At 46.1% G+C, this 16,592-nt stretch overlaps 1 protein-coding gene across 6 annotated transcripts in view; it reads left to right on the forward strand.

The window, feature by feature from the left end:
• UNC79 (unc-79 homolog, NALCN channel complex subunit) overlaps positions 1 to 16,592 on the forward strand; it is a 211,805-nt gene that overhangs the window by 25,371 nt on the left and 169,842 nt on the right. For all 6 annotated transcript variants that reach the window (XM_073638291.1, XM_073638297.1, XM_073638292.1 and 3 more), the window contains exon 2: positions 6,806 to 6,926. In XM_073638291.1, coding sequence (XP_073494392.1) covers positions 6,806 to 6,926 — 121 coding nt within the window. The remainder of the gene's footprint in view (positions 1 to 6,805; positions 6,927 to 16,592) is intronic.

The following is a 16,592-nucleotide window of genomic DNA, read 5'->3' on the forward strand; positions in this document are numbered from 1 at the left end:
GGCACGTGATGTGACAGGACGTATAGGATTTAAGATGGAAAATCCAGGGTATACCAGTATGCTTGCGGACGTTTTATGGCGGTTGTAAAAATTCCTTGGTTGAGGGGGAGCAAGAGTAGTTCTATGTAGCCTCTTCCAAATGAGCAGGGGGTGGAGATTTAAGACATCTCTCATTTTTAACTAGGACAAAAATACATTTTGCCTGACACCTCCCCCTTTTTAGACTGCGCTATGGAGGTAGGACCTTCTGGTACTCCTCCAGGCTTGTCTCTGGAGGTTCCCCTCGCCGGGACAACCCATCGGCATTGCCATGCTCGCTGCCTTTGCGGTGTTGAACGTTAAAGTCGTACTGCTGGAGGGTGAGGCTCCAGCGTAACAACCTTCCGTTGGCACCGGACATAATGTGCAGCCAACTCAGGGGTTTGTGGTCAGTCACGAAAGTGAAGGGGCGCCCGTACAAGTAAGGCTGTAAACGGTTGAGGGCCCATACAATGGCCAGGCACTCCTTCTCTATGGTGGAATAGGCCACTTCCCTCGGCAGCAGTTTCCGACTTAGGTACAACACGGGGTGTACTTGGTTCCCCGAGTTGACCTGGCTGAGTACAGCACCGAGGCCAAACTCACTGGCGTCGGTCTGTACGAAGAGTGGCCGTGTGCCGTCGACCACCTTTAGCACAGGAGAGCTGCTTAGGGCAGTCTTCAAAGCCCGAAAGGCCACCTCGCATTCATCTGTCCATTTGACTGAATGGGGTAGGCTCCTCCTGGTGAGGTCTGTCAAGGGCTTCGCAAGGCTACTATAGTCTTGTACAAAACGTCTATAGTACCCTGCGGTGCCCAAGAAGGACTGCACCTGCTTCTTGGTCCTGGGGGTGGGCCAGGACACGATAGCATCCACCTTCCCAGGCTCTGGCTTCAGAGTACCCCCACCTACCCGGTGCCCCAAGTAGTGGACCTCGTTCATGCCCATCTGGCACTTTCCTGGCTTGATGGTCAAGCCCGCCTGGTGAATGCGCCCGAGCACCTGCTGCAGATGCTCGAGGTGATCCTCCCAGGTGGGACTGAAGATGGCAATGTCATGCAGATACGCCACTGCGTACCTCTCCAGTCCCTGGAGCAGGTGGTTGACCATTCGCTGGAAAGTGGCAGGGGTATTTTTCATGCCAAAAGGCATGACCGTGGATTCATACAATCCGAAGGGGGTGATAAAGGCGGACTTCTCCTGGGCCCCGGGGCTCAAGGGAATCTGCCAATATCCCCGACTCAGATCCATAATGGAGAGATAGCTCGTGCTGGCTAACCGCTCCAGCAGCTCTTCAATGCGTGGCATTGGTTGTGCGTCAGAGGCTGTGATAGCGTTGAGCCCCCTGTAGTCTACACAGAACCGGGTGGTCCTGTCCTTCTTTGGCACCAGGACTACAGGTGAGGCCCACGCGCTTTTGGACCGCTTAATCACCCCCAACTTCAGCATCTCCTCGACCTCCTGGTGCATGACATGCTGCACCTCGTCGGAGATTTGATAGGCTGTCCGCCGGAGTGGGGCATGATTCCCGGTGTCCACTTCATGGACCGCCACCTCAGTCCTGCCAGGCAGGTTGGTGAACACTGCTTGGAAGGGTTTCAGCACTGCTCGCATCTGAGACCTCTGGTCTGCGGATAGTAAGGTGCTTATCTCTACATCCTCTAGGGACCCGCTGGCCTTCGCTTGGGCCAGCATGTCCAAGAGGGGGTCGTCCTCCCCATCCTCCGGCAGGCTGCAGACCGGTAGGACGCAGGCTCCACGTCCTTGATGAGCCTTCATCATATTAACGTGAAAAGCCTTCCGCCTACCCCGCGCGTGGTCAAGAGTGATCACGTAGTTGACCGGGTTGAGCTGTTGGTGAATGACGTACGGGCCTTCCCAGGCCGCCTGAAGCTTGTCCTTTGGTACGGGGACCAGCACCCACACCTTCTGACCCACCTGGTAGGTCCGCTCTCGGGCGTTCTGGTCGTACCAATGCTTCTGGTCAGCCTGGGCTTGCGCCATGTTGTCATACACCAACTGCGTCAAGGTCTGCATCTTGTCACGGAAGCGCATGACATACTCCACGATGGACACTCCTGGGGAGCTCGGCTCTTCTTCCCAGAATTCCTTTATCAACCCAAGGGGTCCTCGGACACGCCTGCCATACAGGAGCTCAAAGGGGGAGAACCCCGTCGAGGCCTGTGGAACCTTTCTGTAAGCAAATAGCAGGTGTGGGAGGTAACGCTCCCAGTCGCGTCCCTGGGTCTCAACCAGCATTTTTAACATCTGTTTGAGGGTACCGTTGAATCGCTCACACAAACCATTGGTTTGGGGATGATACGCGCTCGATACCAGATGCTGCATCTGCATTTTCTTACATAGGGCCTCCATTAAGCGAGACATGAACTGGGTCCCCTGGTCGGTAAGCATCTCCCTGGGAAATCCTACTTGCGAAAAGATGGCCAAGAGGGCGTCCGCCACCTTATCCGCCCTAATTGAGGACAGGGCTACTGCCTCAGGATACCGGGTAGCATAGTCTACCACGGTAAGGATGAAACTTTTTCCAGAGCTGCTGGGTATGGCCAGTGGTCCCACAATGTCCACAGCAATCCTCTGTAAAGGCTCCTCTATCACTGGCAAAGAGATCAGGGGGGCTTTGGGAGCCGGCCCTGACTTTCCCACTCTTTGACACGTGGTACAGGAGCGACAGTAGTTCACCACATCCGTCCCCATTTTGGGCCAATAAAAGTGGTGAGACAGCCGGGCCTTGGTTTTGCTGACCCCCAAGTGTCCAGCGAGTGGAATCTCATGGGCGATCCGCAACAACTCATCCCTGAATTGGTAGTGGACGACCAGCTGTCTTTCCCTCAGCCACTCCTGTTGAGGTGTACAGGGAACTGTCTCCCAGTACAACCTCCCTTGGTCTCAGAATACCCTCTCCTTATCCGACTCGGAGGTGGGTTTCTCAGCGAGGCTCCTTAACGTCTCCAGGCTAGCATCTGAGTGCAGAGCTGCCTGAAACTCCTGGCTGGAGGAAGCCAGAAGTGAGGTTAAGGCCAAGTCCTCACTGGGACCCTCTGGGACCGGCTCTGGGTCCATACCTGATTCTGTTATTCCTCTGTCCAAGGAGGGTCCAGAAGGCAGGGCGTTACTTGCGTTCTTGGCACTCTGACTGCGGGTAACAGCGGCTATATAGGCCGTCTCCCCGGGGAATAACACTGTCCCATCAGCCTGCGCGGCTATGAGTACTACTTCCCCATCGAGGCTCAGAGGAAGAGCCACAAACATATCCCGAGCTTTGCCTCGCAGCCCTGCAGTTAAGTATCGAGCCCACTGGCCCTCAGGCAGCTTGTATTGTCTGCAAGTCTTTTCAAAACCCCTCAGAAAGGTGTCGAGGTCGCCGTCCTTTTCCATCACAGGAAAATGCTCTGGACGGGGCTTAAACAGGGTCACATTGTTGGTCTCACCGTTCCGTGAGGTGGATGCTGGGATCCCGAGTTGGGCCATCTGCAGTTCATGGGCCCTCTGAGCTTGGGCCTCCGCTCTCCGCTCGGCAGCCTCTCTCTCGGCCTCGGCTCGCTCGGCCTCCGCTCGGCAGCCTCCTGGTGCTGTTGAATTACTTTCAGCCATCCTTCATGATCCTCTGCAGGAAGTTGCTGTAGAGCCATCTGCAGATAGGGGTCCATGCTGCCCGGGTCGCTGATGCGGCGTGCGTCTACAGGTGGGACCCTTGCAGTAGTACTGTCCATATCTCGGCTGACCCCTGGCCCTGCTGAGGTCTGGAGAAGGGCTTGCTCTGCCTCCAGTTGCGCCAGTGCAGCAACCATTTGTTCTTTGTTTTTGCCGAGGGGGTCAATGCCTCTGGTTATACATATTCCAATAAGAGTGTCCTTTTTCTGCTGGCTGTACCAGAGCTCCCCAACGATGACCATGATCACCAAAATAAAAATAGAAAATAAAAAACGAAGAAGGGTAGGGGTAACTGCTACACATACAGTATTGTCTCAGATCTAATAAACACTGAGTTCGGTCTTCAAAACTTTTGTGCAGAGTCCAGGTAAGAGCCGTGCAAGTTTTTAGTGAGAGGAATGATTGCTCAAACCAGATCACTAATGTCTTATGATCCCACCGCTGCCACCAATTGTCAGGAAAACACACTTGGTCAGACCTTGCAGCCCTCTGGCGCCCCCTTATCCTGCTGGTCAAACACTGTATTGACCGAGGATAAGCAACAGGGCGCAGCTGCTCTAATTTATGTCGACTATTGTGGCACGTGATGTGACAGGACGTATATATACCACCAGTTCCTTCCAGGAACGTATATATACCTCCGTCCAGCCTCCCTCAAACCACAATATCACATAAATACTGGTATACTGCCACCACCGATCGCTTAACAGGTGGATCGGGTACCCGTTAGGTAACGTGAATTAGCGGGTGAGGAACGTGTTTGCTCGACATAGGACAAGAAGAACGAAGCTGGTAAATAATAATGATTTACTCCCGAAAGTGGGCAGTGTTTACAAAAGATATACAAGATATTATAAAAGAGACAATTTACATATATGCATAAAACAGTTATTAAAATAAAAGGGATAAGTGATAGCAAAACCTGCGCCACGAGGTGATGGTCTCAGATTCTGTGGGGGGGACGGCTCCCCGGAAATTAAATGTAATTCTTCCACGCAGCGAGGAGTGCATGCGTCTAACGTCCCGGGTAAGAATGAAGTAAAATGGCCGTTCTGGTTTTCAGTAAGGGGCCAAAACTCTAGGAGACACCCATGTTGTTTACCTCACATGGGGGCTCGGTTTTTTGAACCCACCCAGCTGCACAAGACATAAAAATCCTTCAGATTTCATATCTTGGTATGGGGGGGTCCCACATCCAAGATGGATACATCATGTTTGCCGTCACCAATATTCATGAAGATGGATATCAAATATGATATCTCTATGACGCTCAGAAGCTCAGAACCCATTTCCCAGGTTCCTGGTGGTCTCCCAGCCACGAAAACCACACCATCACAATTGGAAAAAGGTGAACATCTCAAAAATGTGGTCCCTGTGTTTGTGACAGTCATGGTCATTATTAAAATCGACATTAAAAGTTTGTACAATTAGACAATAGGATTTTGGAGGGAAAATCCAGGGTATACCAGTATGCTTGCGGACGTTTTATGGCGGTTGTAAAAATTCCTTGGTTGAGGGGGAGCAAGAGTAGTTGTATGTAGCCTCTTCCAAATGAGCAGGGGGTGGAGATTTAAGACATCTCTCATTTTTAAGTAGGACAAAAATACATTTTGCCTGACAGAAAGTAATAGATTTTACCCACCTATTTTAAAGTCGCCTCTCCCCAGTAATGGCCGATAGCAGAAAGTAATAGATGATAGCCACCTGTTTTACAGGCGCCTCTCCCCAGTAATGGCTGATAACAGAGAGAAATAGATTGTACTCACCTGCTCTACAGTCAGCCTATGCCCAATCTGAAATAGCTGATAACAGATAACAATAGCATGTTAGTCTACAAGTTTATTTCCTACCATTGAAGTGGCAGCAGGAGGAGATGAGATGTTCTGCAGGAGGCCAGTGGGTAAGTGCGATGACATGACGGCACGGGATGATGGACGAGCAGGTTGGTTCAGTGGGCAGTGGTCCCAAACTTGAGGATCACCTGCAATTGTAAAACTACAACTCTCAGCATACCTTAACAACTGGCTACATCTACTGTGACATGAAGCCTAAATGTTAAATCCCCCTTGTTGTATAAATCCTACCAGGAGTCTAGGAGAGCTGGGTGATGCCCCCTGGTAAAACCTGCTTTAGATGTCCATCTTTTTCTTGTTCGTGAAATAAGTGGACTAATTTTCATCAGTGTTTGGTTAGTGCGTCAATTTTTACCATCAGTGAAAAAAATTGCAAAGCTTCTCCTATCCACGAGGCATGGAAAAAACTACCTTCTCCCGGACAGCACCAGGACCAGCGTTATTCAATTGGGCTCTTAGATGACCGGTTTTTCATATGGACTGAATGTGAACCTAAATCGCTGCATGCCAATAGTCTCTTACGTATAGCGGATGACCCATTTTTCTATGGTTACATTTCAATTCCTAACATAGTAATCTGTTTTTGGTCTTGTAAATTTTATTCACTGTCATACGGATGAAGAATTGAAAATCATCAGTTTTTTTTTCTAGATGAAAGTTATACAGTCGTATGAGCCTAAGGCTGAGTTCACATAACCGTATAAAAAAATGGTGTTGATTTTCCTCTGTATTGTCAGCCCTACGGCATTCGTTTTTATGCATCAGCAGTGAATGAAAGTTACCAAAAACAGTTTCCTGTGTTAAGAATTGCATTGTATCCTTAACAGTCAGATGCTGAATGGATGATTTTTTTTTCCGCACCCAGAGACTTGAATAGGCGAGTCTCATCCAAAATATATAAGAGACTCGGTCATGCTGATCATTTTTTCACATGGACATTCAGTCCGCATGAAGAAATTGTCATCTGAAGAGGCCGAATACATAACATTGGTCAGCATGCACCCTATGTGATGTCAGCTTTTTCCACAGCGCTCGGACGGAAAATATGATCATGTGAATTTTTGCAAAAAACACGGAAGTGTAAGCACCATAGACTATAATGGAAAAAAAAAAAAAACAAATATATGAAAAACCGACGTCTAAATGGACTGTGATGACTGCCATAATATTGTTCCTATCAATGGTGTCTGACTCTTGGCCTCCGTCCCTGATGTCCACTCACACGGCTGATCTCTGATTTTTCACTTTTATTTACATGCAGTTGCTTCCAAGATCCGATACCTTCACGAGTACCACCACCGGGTCATCCACAACACGTACCCAGTGCCGACAGGGACGGACATTGCTAACACCCTGAAGTACTTCTCCCAGACGCTCTTAAGGTGAGATTTCAGCATTTCTAGTGTCAACCCAATGAATGGAATAAAAGCCCATAGATTCCTGCCTGGATTTCTGCTTTGTCAATGCTCCTTTAAGACAATCCTATTAATCACGCGGTCTCCACTGCCAGAAACCTAAACTGCATTTCTCCCCCAAAAGCTGAAAAAATAACTTATTAGAACGGGTGACCCACCATAACAAGCATCCTGTGGATGGATTATGCATTTTTTAAGTGTGTGACTGCTGGGATCCTCACCGATCCTAAGAATGAGACTGAAGTCCCCGTCTGACTGGAGCAAGGGTCATGTATGCACAATGCCTCTATCTTTGGGACTAAAGGCGTTCTCTAGGTACAGCACTTGGCTGTCAGATCTGTAGACAGTGAGTGGAGCCGCATTGCACATGTGTGACCATCTCTTAGCCTTAGCTGGTCAGGCTTTTGGGAAAAAAAAAAGTTGTTTTAGTGACTCTACCCCTGTTTCATAAGTGATGCCATATTGCTAAGACATGCTTCACTTGATGATTAGTGGGGTCTGATCTTTTAGACCAACATCGATCCTGAGAATGAAGGGGTTGTACTGCTGGTTTATTTCTGCACCCCTTTTAGTTTGTCCCCCCCCCCCCGGCCACAAGAGAACGGCGCCATGCTGCAGCTGCTTTACTTGGAGCATCATGGTGCCTAGGAAAACTGGAGCGGTTGTAGCACTAAATAACTATAGCTCCTTCATTCTCAGGATCAGGACACTTGGAAAGCAGAGGAGGCCATATTGGTTGTCACCCAGTTTTTCAGATTTTCTCACCTTAAGGGCTCATACTCATTTGAGAGAAAAATGGACGAGTGCAATCCGATAAGAAAAAATCAGATTGCAATCTGACCAATGTAAATCTATGAGTTACAGCTCACCTGCAATTGTTTTCTCAGCTGAAATCGGACTGAGAAAAAAATCGCAGCCTGCTGCGTATTGCCGCGCATGTCGGACGAACCTCGCCAATGGGTGCAAGAAAAAAAATGGACGGCATACAGACCACCCATATGCCATCCGATTTTTACGGATACATTATCATTCTGTAGCATAGAACACTGTAAATGGTCCTGTAAATGATTGAAGAATAATAGCTGCAGAGAAAAAAAACGCTTTGCATACGGATACTAGGTGTGAAAAATCACATTGTCCTCTCATTAAAATCGCATGACACTTGCATGACTCTCATCCGATTTTTCGGTCCAGATATCGGAACGTTTTTTTTCACACATATGGGTATGAGCCCTTACAGAAGAAGTTTATTCAGGAATTGATATTTTACGGGGAGTTCTGCTTTGAGGGGGAAGTGTTCGGTAATATATATATGCCCCAAGTACTGGCATTATATGGTCGTCATCCCCAGTAACATCTACCATTTGGAGAACACGTGGTTAATACTATTGCAACTCAATTCCCATTGCTCATACATCTAATCCATTAACGAATGGCTGTGTGTGCAGAGACGGGTGAGACTGGCGTGTGGGTGCTGAGAGCTGACAGAGACGGGTGAGGCTGGCGTGTGGGGGGTGAGAGCTGACAGAGACGCGTGAGGCTGGCGTGTGGGGGGTGACAGACGGGTGAGGCTGGCGTGTGGGGGGTGAGAGCTGACAGAGACGGGTGAGGCTGGCGTGTGGGGGGTGAGAGCTGACAGACGGGTGAGGCTGGCGTGTGGGGGGTGAGAGCTGACAGACGGGTGAGGCTGGCGTGTGGGGGGTGACAGACGGGTGAGGCTGGTGTGTGGGTGGTGACAGAGATGGGTGAGGCTGGCTTGTGGGTGGTGACAGACGGGTGAGGCTGGCGTGTGGGTGGTGACAGAGACGGGTGAGGCTGGCGTGTGGGTGGTGACAGAGACGGGTGAGGCTGGCGTGTGGGTGGTGAGAGCTGACAGCAGACATCACAGCGAAGAGTGCGAGTCAGTGACTGTAAGGCGAAACCCTCATCACGAGGATTTGGTGCGTTTTTACGCTGCTTATTTTCTCCAGGTGAAAACATACAGCGTATTACAGTTCCAGAAAGGTGGATACGATTTCTCTAAGCCTCCCGCCCACTGTACTTTTTGTTTTACTTTGCCGAAACGGATCTACGGAACGATTTTGAAATCCACATGTCAATTTCTGTTGTGGTAAAATATGCGATTTATTTGCAAATTTTCCCCACACACTTGGATGAGATGAGAAAAAACTGGAGGTAGTAAAAAACGCATGTGTAATTTTAGTGCGTTCCTGCAGCGGAAATGCTCTAAAATGCATTTAATCCGCACAAGAGTTTATCAATGAAGTTTCATGAAAGCAAAGTAACATGACGTATCAAAACAAAGCAGTTTTATTTAAAAGAAGACAATTAAAAGGAGACAATAAATGCAGCTGTGAAAAATGAGAAACGCAAGTAACAATATAGCTAATTTAATGCAGAAAATCTGCAACGTCAAGAACGCACCAAATACTCATCGTAGGAACATAGCCTAAAACTTCAACTTCTTACATATCCTGACAATGGCTAGCAAGTCTGAATGAGTGCAGCTCTGAAGTATAATACAGGATGTAATGTAATGTATGTACACAGTGACTGCACCAGCAGAATAGTGAGTGCAGCTCTGGAGTATAATACAGGAGGTAACTCAGGATCAGTAATGTAATGTATGTACACAGTGACTGCACCAGCAGAATAGTGAGTGCAGCTCTGGGGTATAATACAGGATGTAACTCAGGATCAGTAATGTAATGTATGTACACAGTGACTGCACCAGCAGAATAGTGAGTGCAGCTCTGGAGTATAATACAGGATGTAACTCAGGATCAGTAATGTAATATATGTACACAGTGACTGCACCAGCAGAATAGTGAGTGCAGCTCTGGAGTATAATACAGGATGTAACTCATGATCAGTAATGTAATGTGTGTACACAGTGACTGCACCAGCAGAATAGTGAGTGCAGCTCTGGAGTATAATACAGGATGTAACTCAGGATCAGTAATGTAATGTATGTACACAGTGACTGCACCAGCAGAATAGTGAGTGCAGCTCTGGAGTATAATACAGGATGTAACTCAGGATCAGTAATGTAATGTATGTACACAGTAACTGCACCAGCAGAATAGTGAGTGCAGCTCTGGAGTATAATACAGGATATAACTCAGGATCAGTGATGTAATGTATGTACACAGTGACTGCACCAGCAGAATAGTGAGCGCAGCTCTGGAGTATAATACAGGAGGTAACTCAGGATCAGTAATGTAATGTATGTACACAGTGACTGCACCAGCAGAATAGTGAGTGCAGCTCTGGAGTACAATACAGGAGGTAACTCAGGATCAGTAATGTAATGTATGTACACAGTGACTGCACCAGCAGAATAGTGAGTGCAGCTCTGGGGTATAATACAGGATGTAACTCAGGATCAGTAATGTAATGTATGTACACAGTGACTGCACCAGCAGAATAGTGAGTGCAGCTCTGGAGTATAATACAGGATGTAACTCAGGATCAGTAATGTAATATATGTACACAGTGACTGCACCAGCAGAATAGTGAGTGCAGCTCTGGAGTATAATACAGGATGTAACTCAGGATCAGTAATGTAATGTATGTACACAGTGACTGCACCAGCAGAATAGTGAGCGCAGCTCTGGAGTATAATACAGGAGGTAACTCAGGATCAGTAATGTAATGTATGTGCACAGTGACTGCACCAGCAGAATAGTGAGTGCAACTCTGGAGTATAATACAGGAGGTAACTCAGGATCAGTAATGTAATGTATGTACACAGTGACTGCACCAGCAGAATAGTGAGTGCAGCTCTGGAGTATAATACAGGATGTAACTCAGGATCAGTAATGTAATGTATGTACACAGTGACTGCACCAGCAGAATAGTGAGTGCAGCTCTGGAGTATAATACAGGATGTAACTCAGGATCAGTAATGTAATGTATGTACACAGTGACTGCACCAGCAGAATAGTGAGTGCAGCTCTGGAGTATAATACAGCATATAACTCAGGATCAGTAATGTATGTACACAGTGACTGCACCAGCAGAATAGTGAGTGCAGCTCTGGAGTATAATACAGGATGTAACTCAGGATCAGCACTGTAATGTATGTACACAGTGACTGCACCAGCAGAATAGTGAGTGCAGCTCTGGAGTATAATACAGGATGTAACTCAGGATCAGTAATGTAATGTATGTACACAGTGACTGCACCAGCAGAATAGTGAGTGCAGCTCTGGAGTATAATACAGGATGTAACTCAGGATCAGTAATGTATTAGTAATGTAATGTATGTACACAGTGACTGCACCAGCAGAATAGTGAGTGCAGCTCTGGAGTATAATACAGGATATAACTCAGGATCAGTAATGTAATGTATGTACACAGTGACTGCACCAGCAGAATAGTGAGTGCAGCTCTGGAGTATAATACAGGCTATAACTCAGGATCAGTAATGTAATGTATGTACAGAGTGACTGCACCAGCAGAATAGTGAGTGCAGCTCTGGAGTATAATACAGGATGTAACTCAGGATCAGTAATGTAATGTATGTACACAGTGACTGCACCAGCAGAATAGTGAGTACAGCTCAGGAGTATAATACAGGATGTAACTCAGGATCAGTAATGTAATATATGTGCACAGTGACTGCACCAGCAGAATAGTGAGTGCAGCTCTGGAGCATAATACAGCATATAACTCAGGATCAGTAATGTAATGTATGTACACAGTGACTGCACCAGCAGAGTAGTGAGTGCAGCTCTGGAGTATAATACAGGAGGTAACTCAGAATCAGTAATATAATGTATGTACACAGTGACTGCACCAGCAGAATAGTGAGTGCAGCTCTGGAGTATAATACAGGAGGTAACTCAGAATCAGTAATGTAATGTATGTACACAGTGACTGCACCAGCAGAGTAGTGAGTGCAGCTCTGGAGTATAATACAGGAGGTAACTCAGAATCAGTAATGTAATGTATGTACACAGTGACTGCACCAGCAGAGTAGTGAGTGCAGCTCTGGAGTATGATACAGGATGTAACTCAGGATCAGTAATGTAATGTACAGTCATGGCCAAAAGTTTTGAGAATGACGCCAAAATTATATTTTCACATGATCTGCTGGCCTCTGGTTTTTATTAGTGTTAGTCTGATGTTTATATCACATACAGAAATATAATTGCAATCATATTATGAGTACCAATAGGTTATATTGACAGTTAGAATGAGTTAATGCAGCAAGTCAATATTTGCAGTGTTGCCCCTTCTTCTTCAAGACCTCTGTAATTCTCCCTGGCATGCTCTCAATCAACTTTTGGACCAAATCCTGACTGATAGCAGTCCATTCTTGCATAATCAATGCTTGCATTTTGCCAGAATTTGTTGGTTTTTGTTTGTCCACCCGTCTCTTGATGATTGACCACAAGTTCTCAATGGGATTAAGATCTGGGGAGTTTCCAGGCCATGGACCCAAAATCTCTATGTTTTGTTCCATGAGCCATTTAGTTATCACCTTTGCTTTATGGCAAGGTGCTCCATCATGCTGGAAAAGGCATTGTTGGGCGCCAAACTGCTCTTGGACGGTTGGGAGAAGTTGCTCTTGGAGGACATTCTGGTACCATTCTTTATTCATGGCTGTGTTTTTAGGCAAGACTGTGAGTGAGCCGATTCCCTTGGCTGAGAAGCAACCCCACACATGAATGGTTTCAGTATGCTTTACAGTTGGCATGAGACAAGACTGGTGGTAGCGCTCACCTCTTCTCCGAATAAGCTGTTTTCCAGATGTCCCAAACAATCGAAAAGGGAATTCATCAGAGAAAATGACTTTGCCCCAGTTCTCAGCAGTCCACTCCCTGTACCTTTTGCAGAATATCAGTCGGTCCCTGATGTTTTTTCTGGAGAGAAGTGGCTTCTTTGCTGCCCTCCTTGAAACCAGCCCTTGCTCAAAGAGTCTCCGCCTCACAGTGCTTGCAGAAGCACTCACACCAGCCTGCTGCCATTCCTGAGCAAGCTCGGCACTGCTGGTAGTCCGATCCCGCAGCTGAAACAGATTTAAGATACGGTCCTGGCGCTTGCTGGTCTTTCTTGGGCGCCCTGGAGCCTTTTTGACAACAATGGAAGCTCTCTCCTTGAAGTTCTTGATGATGCGATAGATTGCTGACTGAGGTGCAATCTTTGTAGCTGCGATACTCTTCCCTGTTAGGCCATTTTTGTGCAGTGCAATGATGGCTGCACGTGTTTCTTTAGAGATAACCATGGTTAACTGAAGAGAAACAATGATACCAAGAACCAGCCTCCTTTTAAAGTGTCCAGTGATGTCATTCTTACTTAATCATGACTGATTGATCGCCAGCCCTGTCCTCATCAACACCCACACCTGTGTTAATGGATCAATCACTAAAACGATGTTAGCTGCTCCTTTTAAGGCAGGACTGCAATGATGTTGAAATGTGTTTTGGGGGTTAAAGTTCATTTTCTGGGCAAATATTGACTTTGCAAGTACAGTAATTGCTGTTAAGCTGATCACTCTTTGACATTCAGGAGTATATGCAAATTGCCATTACAAAAAATGAAGCAGTAAACTTTGGAAAAATTACTATTTGTCTCATTCTCAATACTTTTGGCCATGACTGTATGTACACAGTGACTGCACCAGCAGAATAGTGAGTGCAGCTCTGGAGTATAATACAGGATGTAACTCAGGATCAGTAATGTAATGTATGTACACAGTGACTGCACCAGCAGAATAGTGAGTGCAGCTCTGGAGTATAATACAGGATGTAACTCAGGATCAGTAATGTAATGTATGTACACAGTGATTGCACCAGCAGAATAGTGAGTGCAGCTCTGGAGTATAATACAGGATGTAACCCAGGATCAGTAATGTAATGTATGTACACAGTGATTGCACCAGCAGAATAGTGAGTGCAGCTCTGGAGTATAATACAGGATGTAACTCAGGATCAGTAATGTAATGTATGTACACAGTGACTGCACCAGCAGAATAGTGAGTGCAGCTCTGGAGTATAATACAGGATGTAACCCAGGATCAGTAATGTAATGTATGTACACAGTGACTGCACCAGCAGAATAGTGAGTGCAGCTCTGGAGTATAATACAGGCTCAGTAATGTAATATATGTACACAGTGATTGCACCAGCAGAATAGTGAGTGCAGCTCTGGAGTATAATACAGGATGTAACCCAGGATCAGTAATGTAATGTATGTACACAGTGACTGCACCAGCAGAATAGTGAGTGCAGCTCTGGAGTATAATACAGGATGTAACCCAGGATCAGTAATGTAATGTATGTACACAGTGACTGCACCAGCAGAATAGTGAGTGCAGCTCTGGAGTATAATACAGCATATAACTCAGGATCAGTAATGTAATGTATGTACACAGTGGCTGCACCAGCAGAATAGTGAGTGCAGCTCTGGAGTATAATACAAAATGTAATTCAGGATCAGTAATGTAATGTATGTACACAGTGACTGCACCAGCAGAATAGTGAGTGCAGCTCTGGAGTATAATACAGGATGTAACTCAGGATCAGGAATGTAATGTATGTACACAGTGACTGCACCAGCAGAATAGTGAGTGCAGCTCTGGAGCATAATACATGATGTAACTCAGGATCAGTGACGTAATGTATGTACACAGTGACTGCACCAGCAGAATAGTGAGCGCAGCTCTGGAGTATAATACAGGAGGTAACTCAGGATCAGTAATGTAATGTATGTGCACAGTGACTGCACCAGCAGAATAGTGAGTGCAACTCTGGAGTATAATACAGGAGGTAACTCAGGATCAGTAATGTAATGTATGTACACAGTGACTGCACCAGCAGAATAGTGAGTGCAGCTCTGGAGTATAATACAGGATGTAACTCAGGATCAGTAATGTAATGTATGTACACAGTGACTGCACCAGCAGAATAGTGAGTGCAGCTCTGGAGTATAATACAGGATGTAACTCAGGATCAGTAATGTAATGTATGTACACAGTGACTGCACCAGCAGAATAGTGAGTGCAGCTCTGGAGTATAATACAGCATATAACTCAGGATCAGTAATGTATGTACACAGTGACTGCACCAGCAGAATAGTGAGTGCAGCTCTGGAGTATAATACAGGATGTAACTCAGGATCAGCACTGTAATGTATGTACACAGTGACTGCACCAGCAGAATAGTGAGTGCAGCTCTGGAGTATAATACAGGATGTAACTCAGGATCAGTAATGTAATGTATGTACACAGTGACTGCACCAGCAGAATAGTGAGTGCAGCTCTGGAGTATAATACAGGATGTAACTCAGGATCAGTAATGTATTAGTAATGTAATGTATGTACACAGTGACTGCACCAGCAGAATAGTGAGTGCAGCTCTGGAGTATAATACAGGATATAACTCAGGATCAGTAATGTAATGTATGTACACAGTGACTGCACCAGCAGAATAGTGAGTGCAGCTCTGGAGTATAATACAGGCTATAACTCAGGATCAGTAATGTAATGTATGTACAGAGTGACTGCACCAGCAGAATAGTGAGTGCAGCTCTGGAGTATAATACAGGATGTAACTCAGGATCAGTAATGTAATGTATGTACACAGTGACTGCACCAGCAGAATAGTGAGTACAGCTCAGGAGTATAATACAGGATGTAACTCAGGATCAGTAATGTAATATATGTGCACAGTGACTGCACCAGCAGAATAGTGAGTGCAGCTCTGGAGCATAATGCAGCATATAACTCAGGATCAGTAATGTAATGTATGTACACAGTGACTGCACCAGCAGAGTAGTGAGTGCAGCTCTGGAGTATAATACAGGAGGTAACTCAGAATCAGTAATATAATGTATGTACACAGTGACTGCACCAGCAGAATAGTGAGTGCAGCTCTGGAGTATAATACAGGAGGTAACTCAGAATCAGTAATGTAATGTATGTACACAGTGACTGCACCAGCAGAGTAGTGAGTGCAGCTCTGGAGTATGATACAGGATGTAACTCAGGATCAGTAATGTAATGTATGTACACAGTGACTGCACCAGCAGAATAGTGAGTGCAGCTCTGGAGTATAATACAGGATGTAACTCAGGATCAGTAATGTAATGTATGTACACAGTGACTGCACCAGCAGAATAGTGAGTGCAGCTCTGGAGTATAATACAGGATGTAACTCAGGATCAGTAATGTAATGTATGTACACAGTGATTGCACCAGCAGAATAGTGAGTGCAGCTCTGGAGTATAATACAGGATGTAACCCAGGATCAGTAATGTAATGTATGTACACAGTGATTGCACCAGCAGAATAGTGAGTGCAGCTCTGGAGTATAATACAGGATGTAACTCAGGATCAGTAATGTAATGTATGTACACAGTGACTGCACCAGCAGAATAGTGAGTGCAGCTCTGGAGTATAATACAGGATGTAACCCAGGATCAGTAATGTAATGTATGTACACAGTGACTGCACCAGCAGAATAGTGAGTGCAGCTCTGGAGTATAATACAGGCTCAGTAATGTAATATATGTACACAGTGATTGCACCAGCAGAATAGTGAGTGCAGCTCTGGAGTATAATACAGGATGTAACCCAGGATCAGTAATGTAATGTATGTACACAGTGACTGCACCAGCAGAATAGTG

This window comes from Phyllobates terribilis, unplaced genomic scaffold (assembly GCF_046119375.1).
Source record: "Phyllobates terribilis strain yellow unplaced genomic scaffold, ASM4611937v1 Scaffold_7__3_contigs__length_470593459, whole genome shotgun sequence".
NCBI lineage: Eukaryota > Metazoa > Chordata > Amphibia > Anura > Dendrobatidae > Phyllobates > Phyllobates terribilis.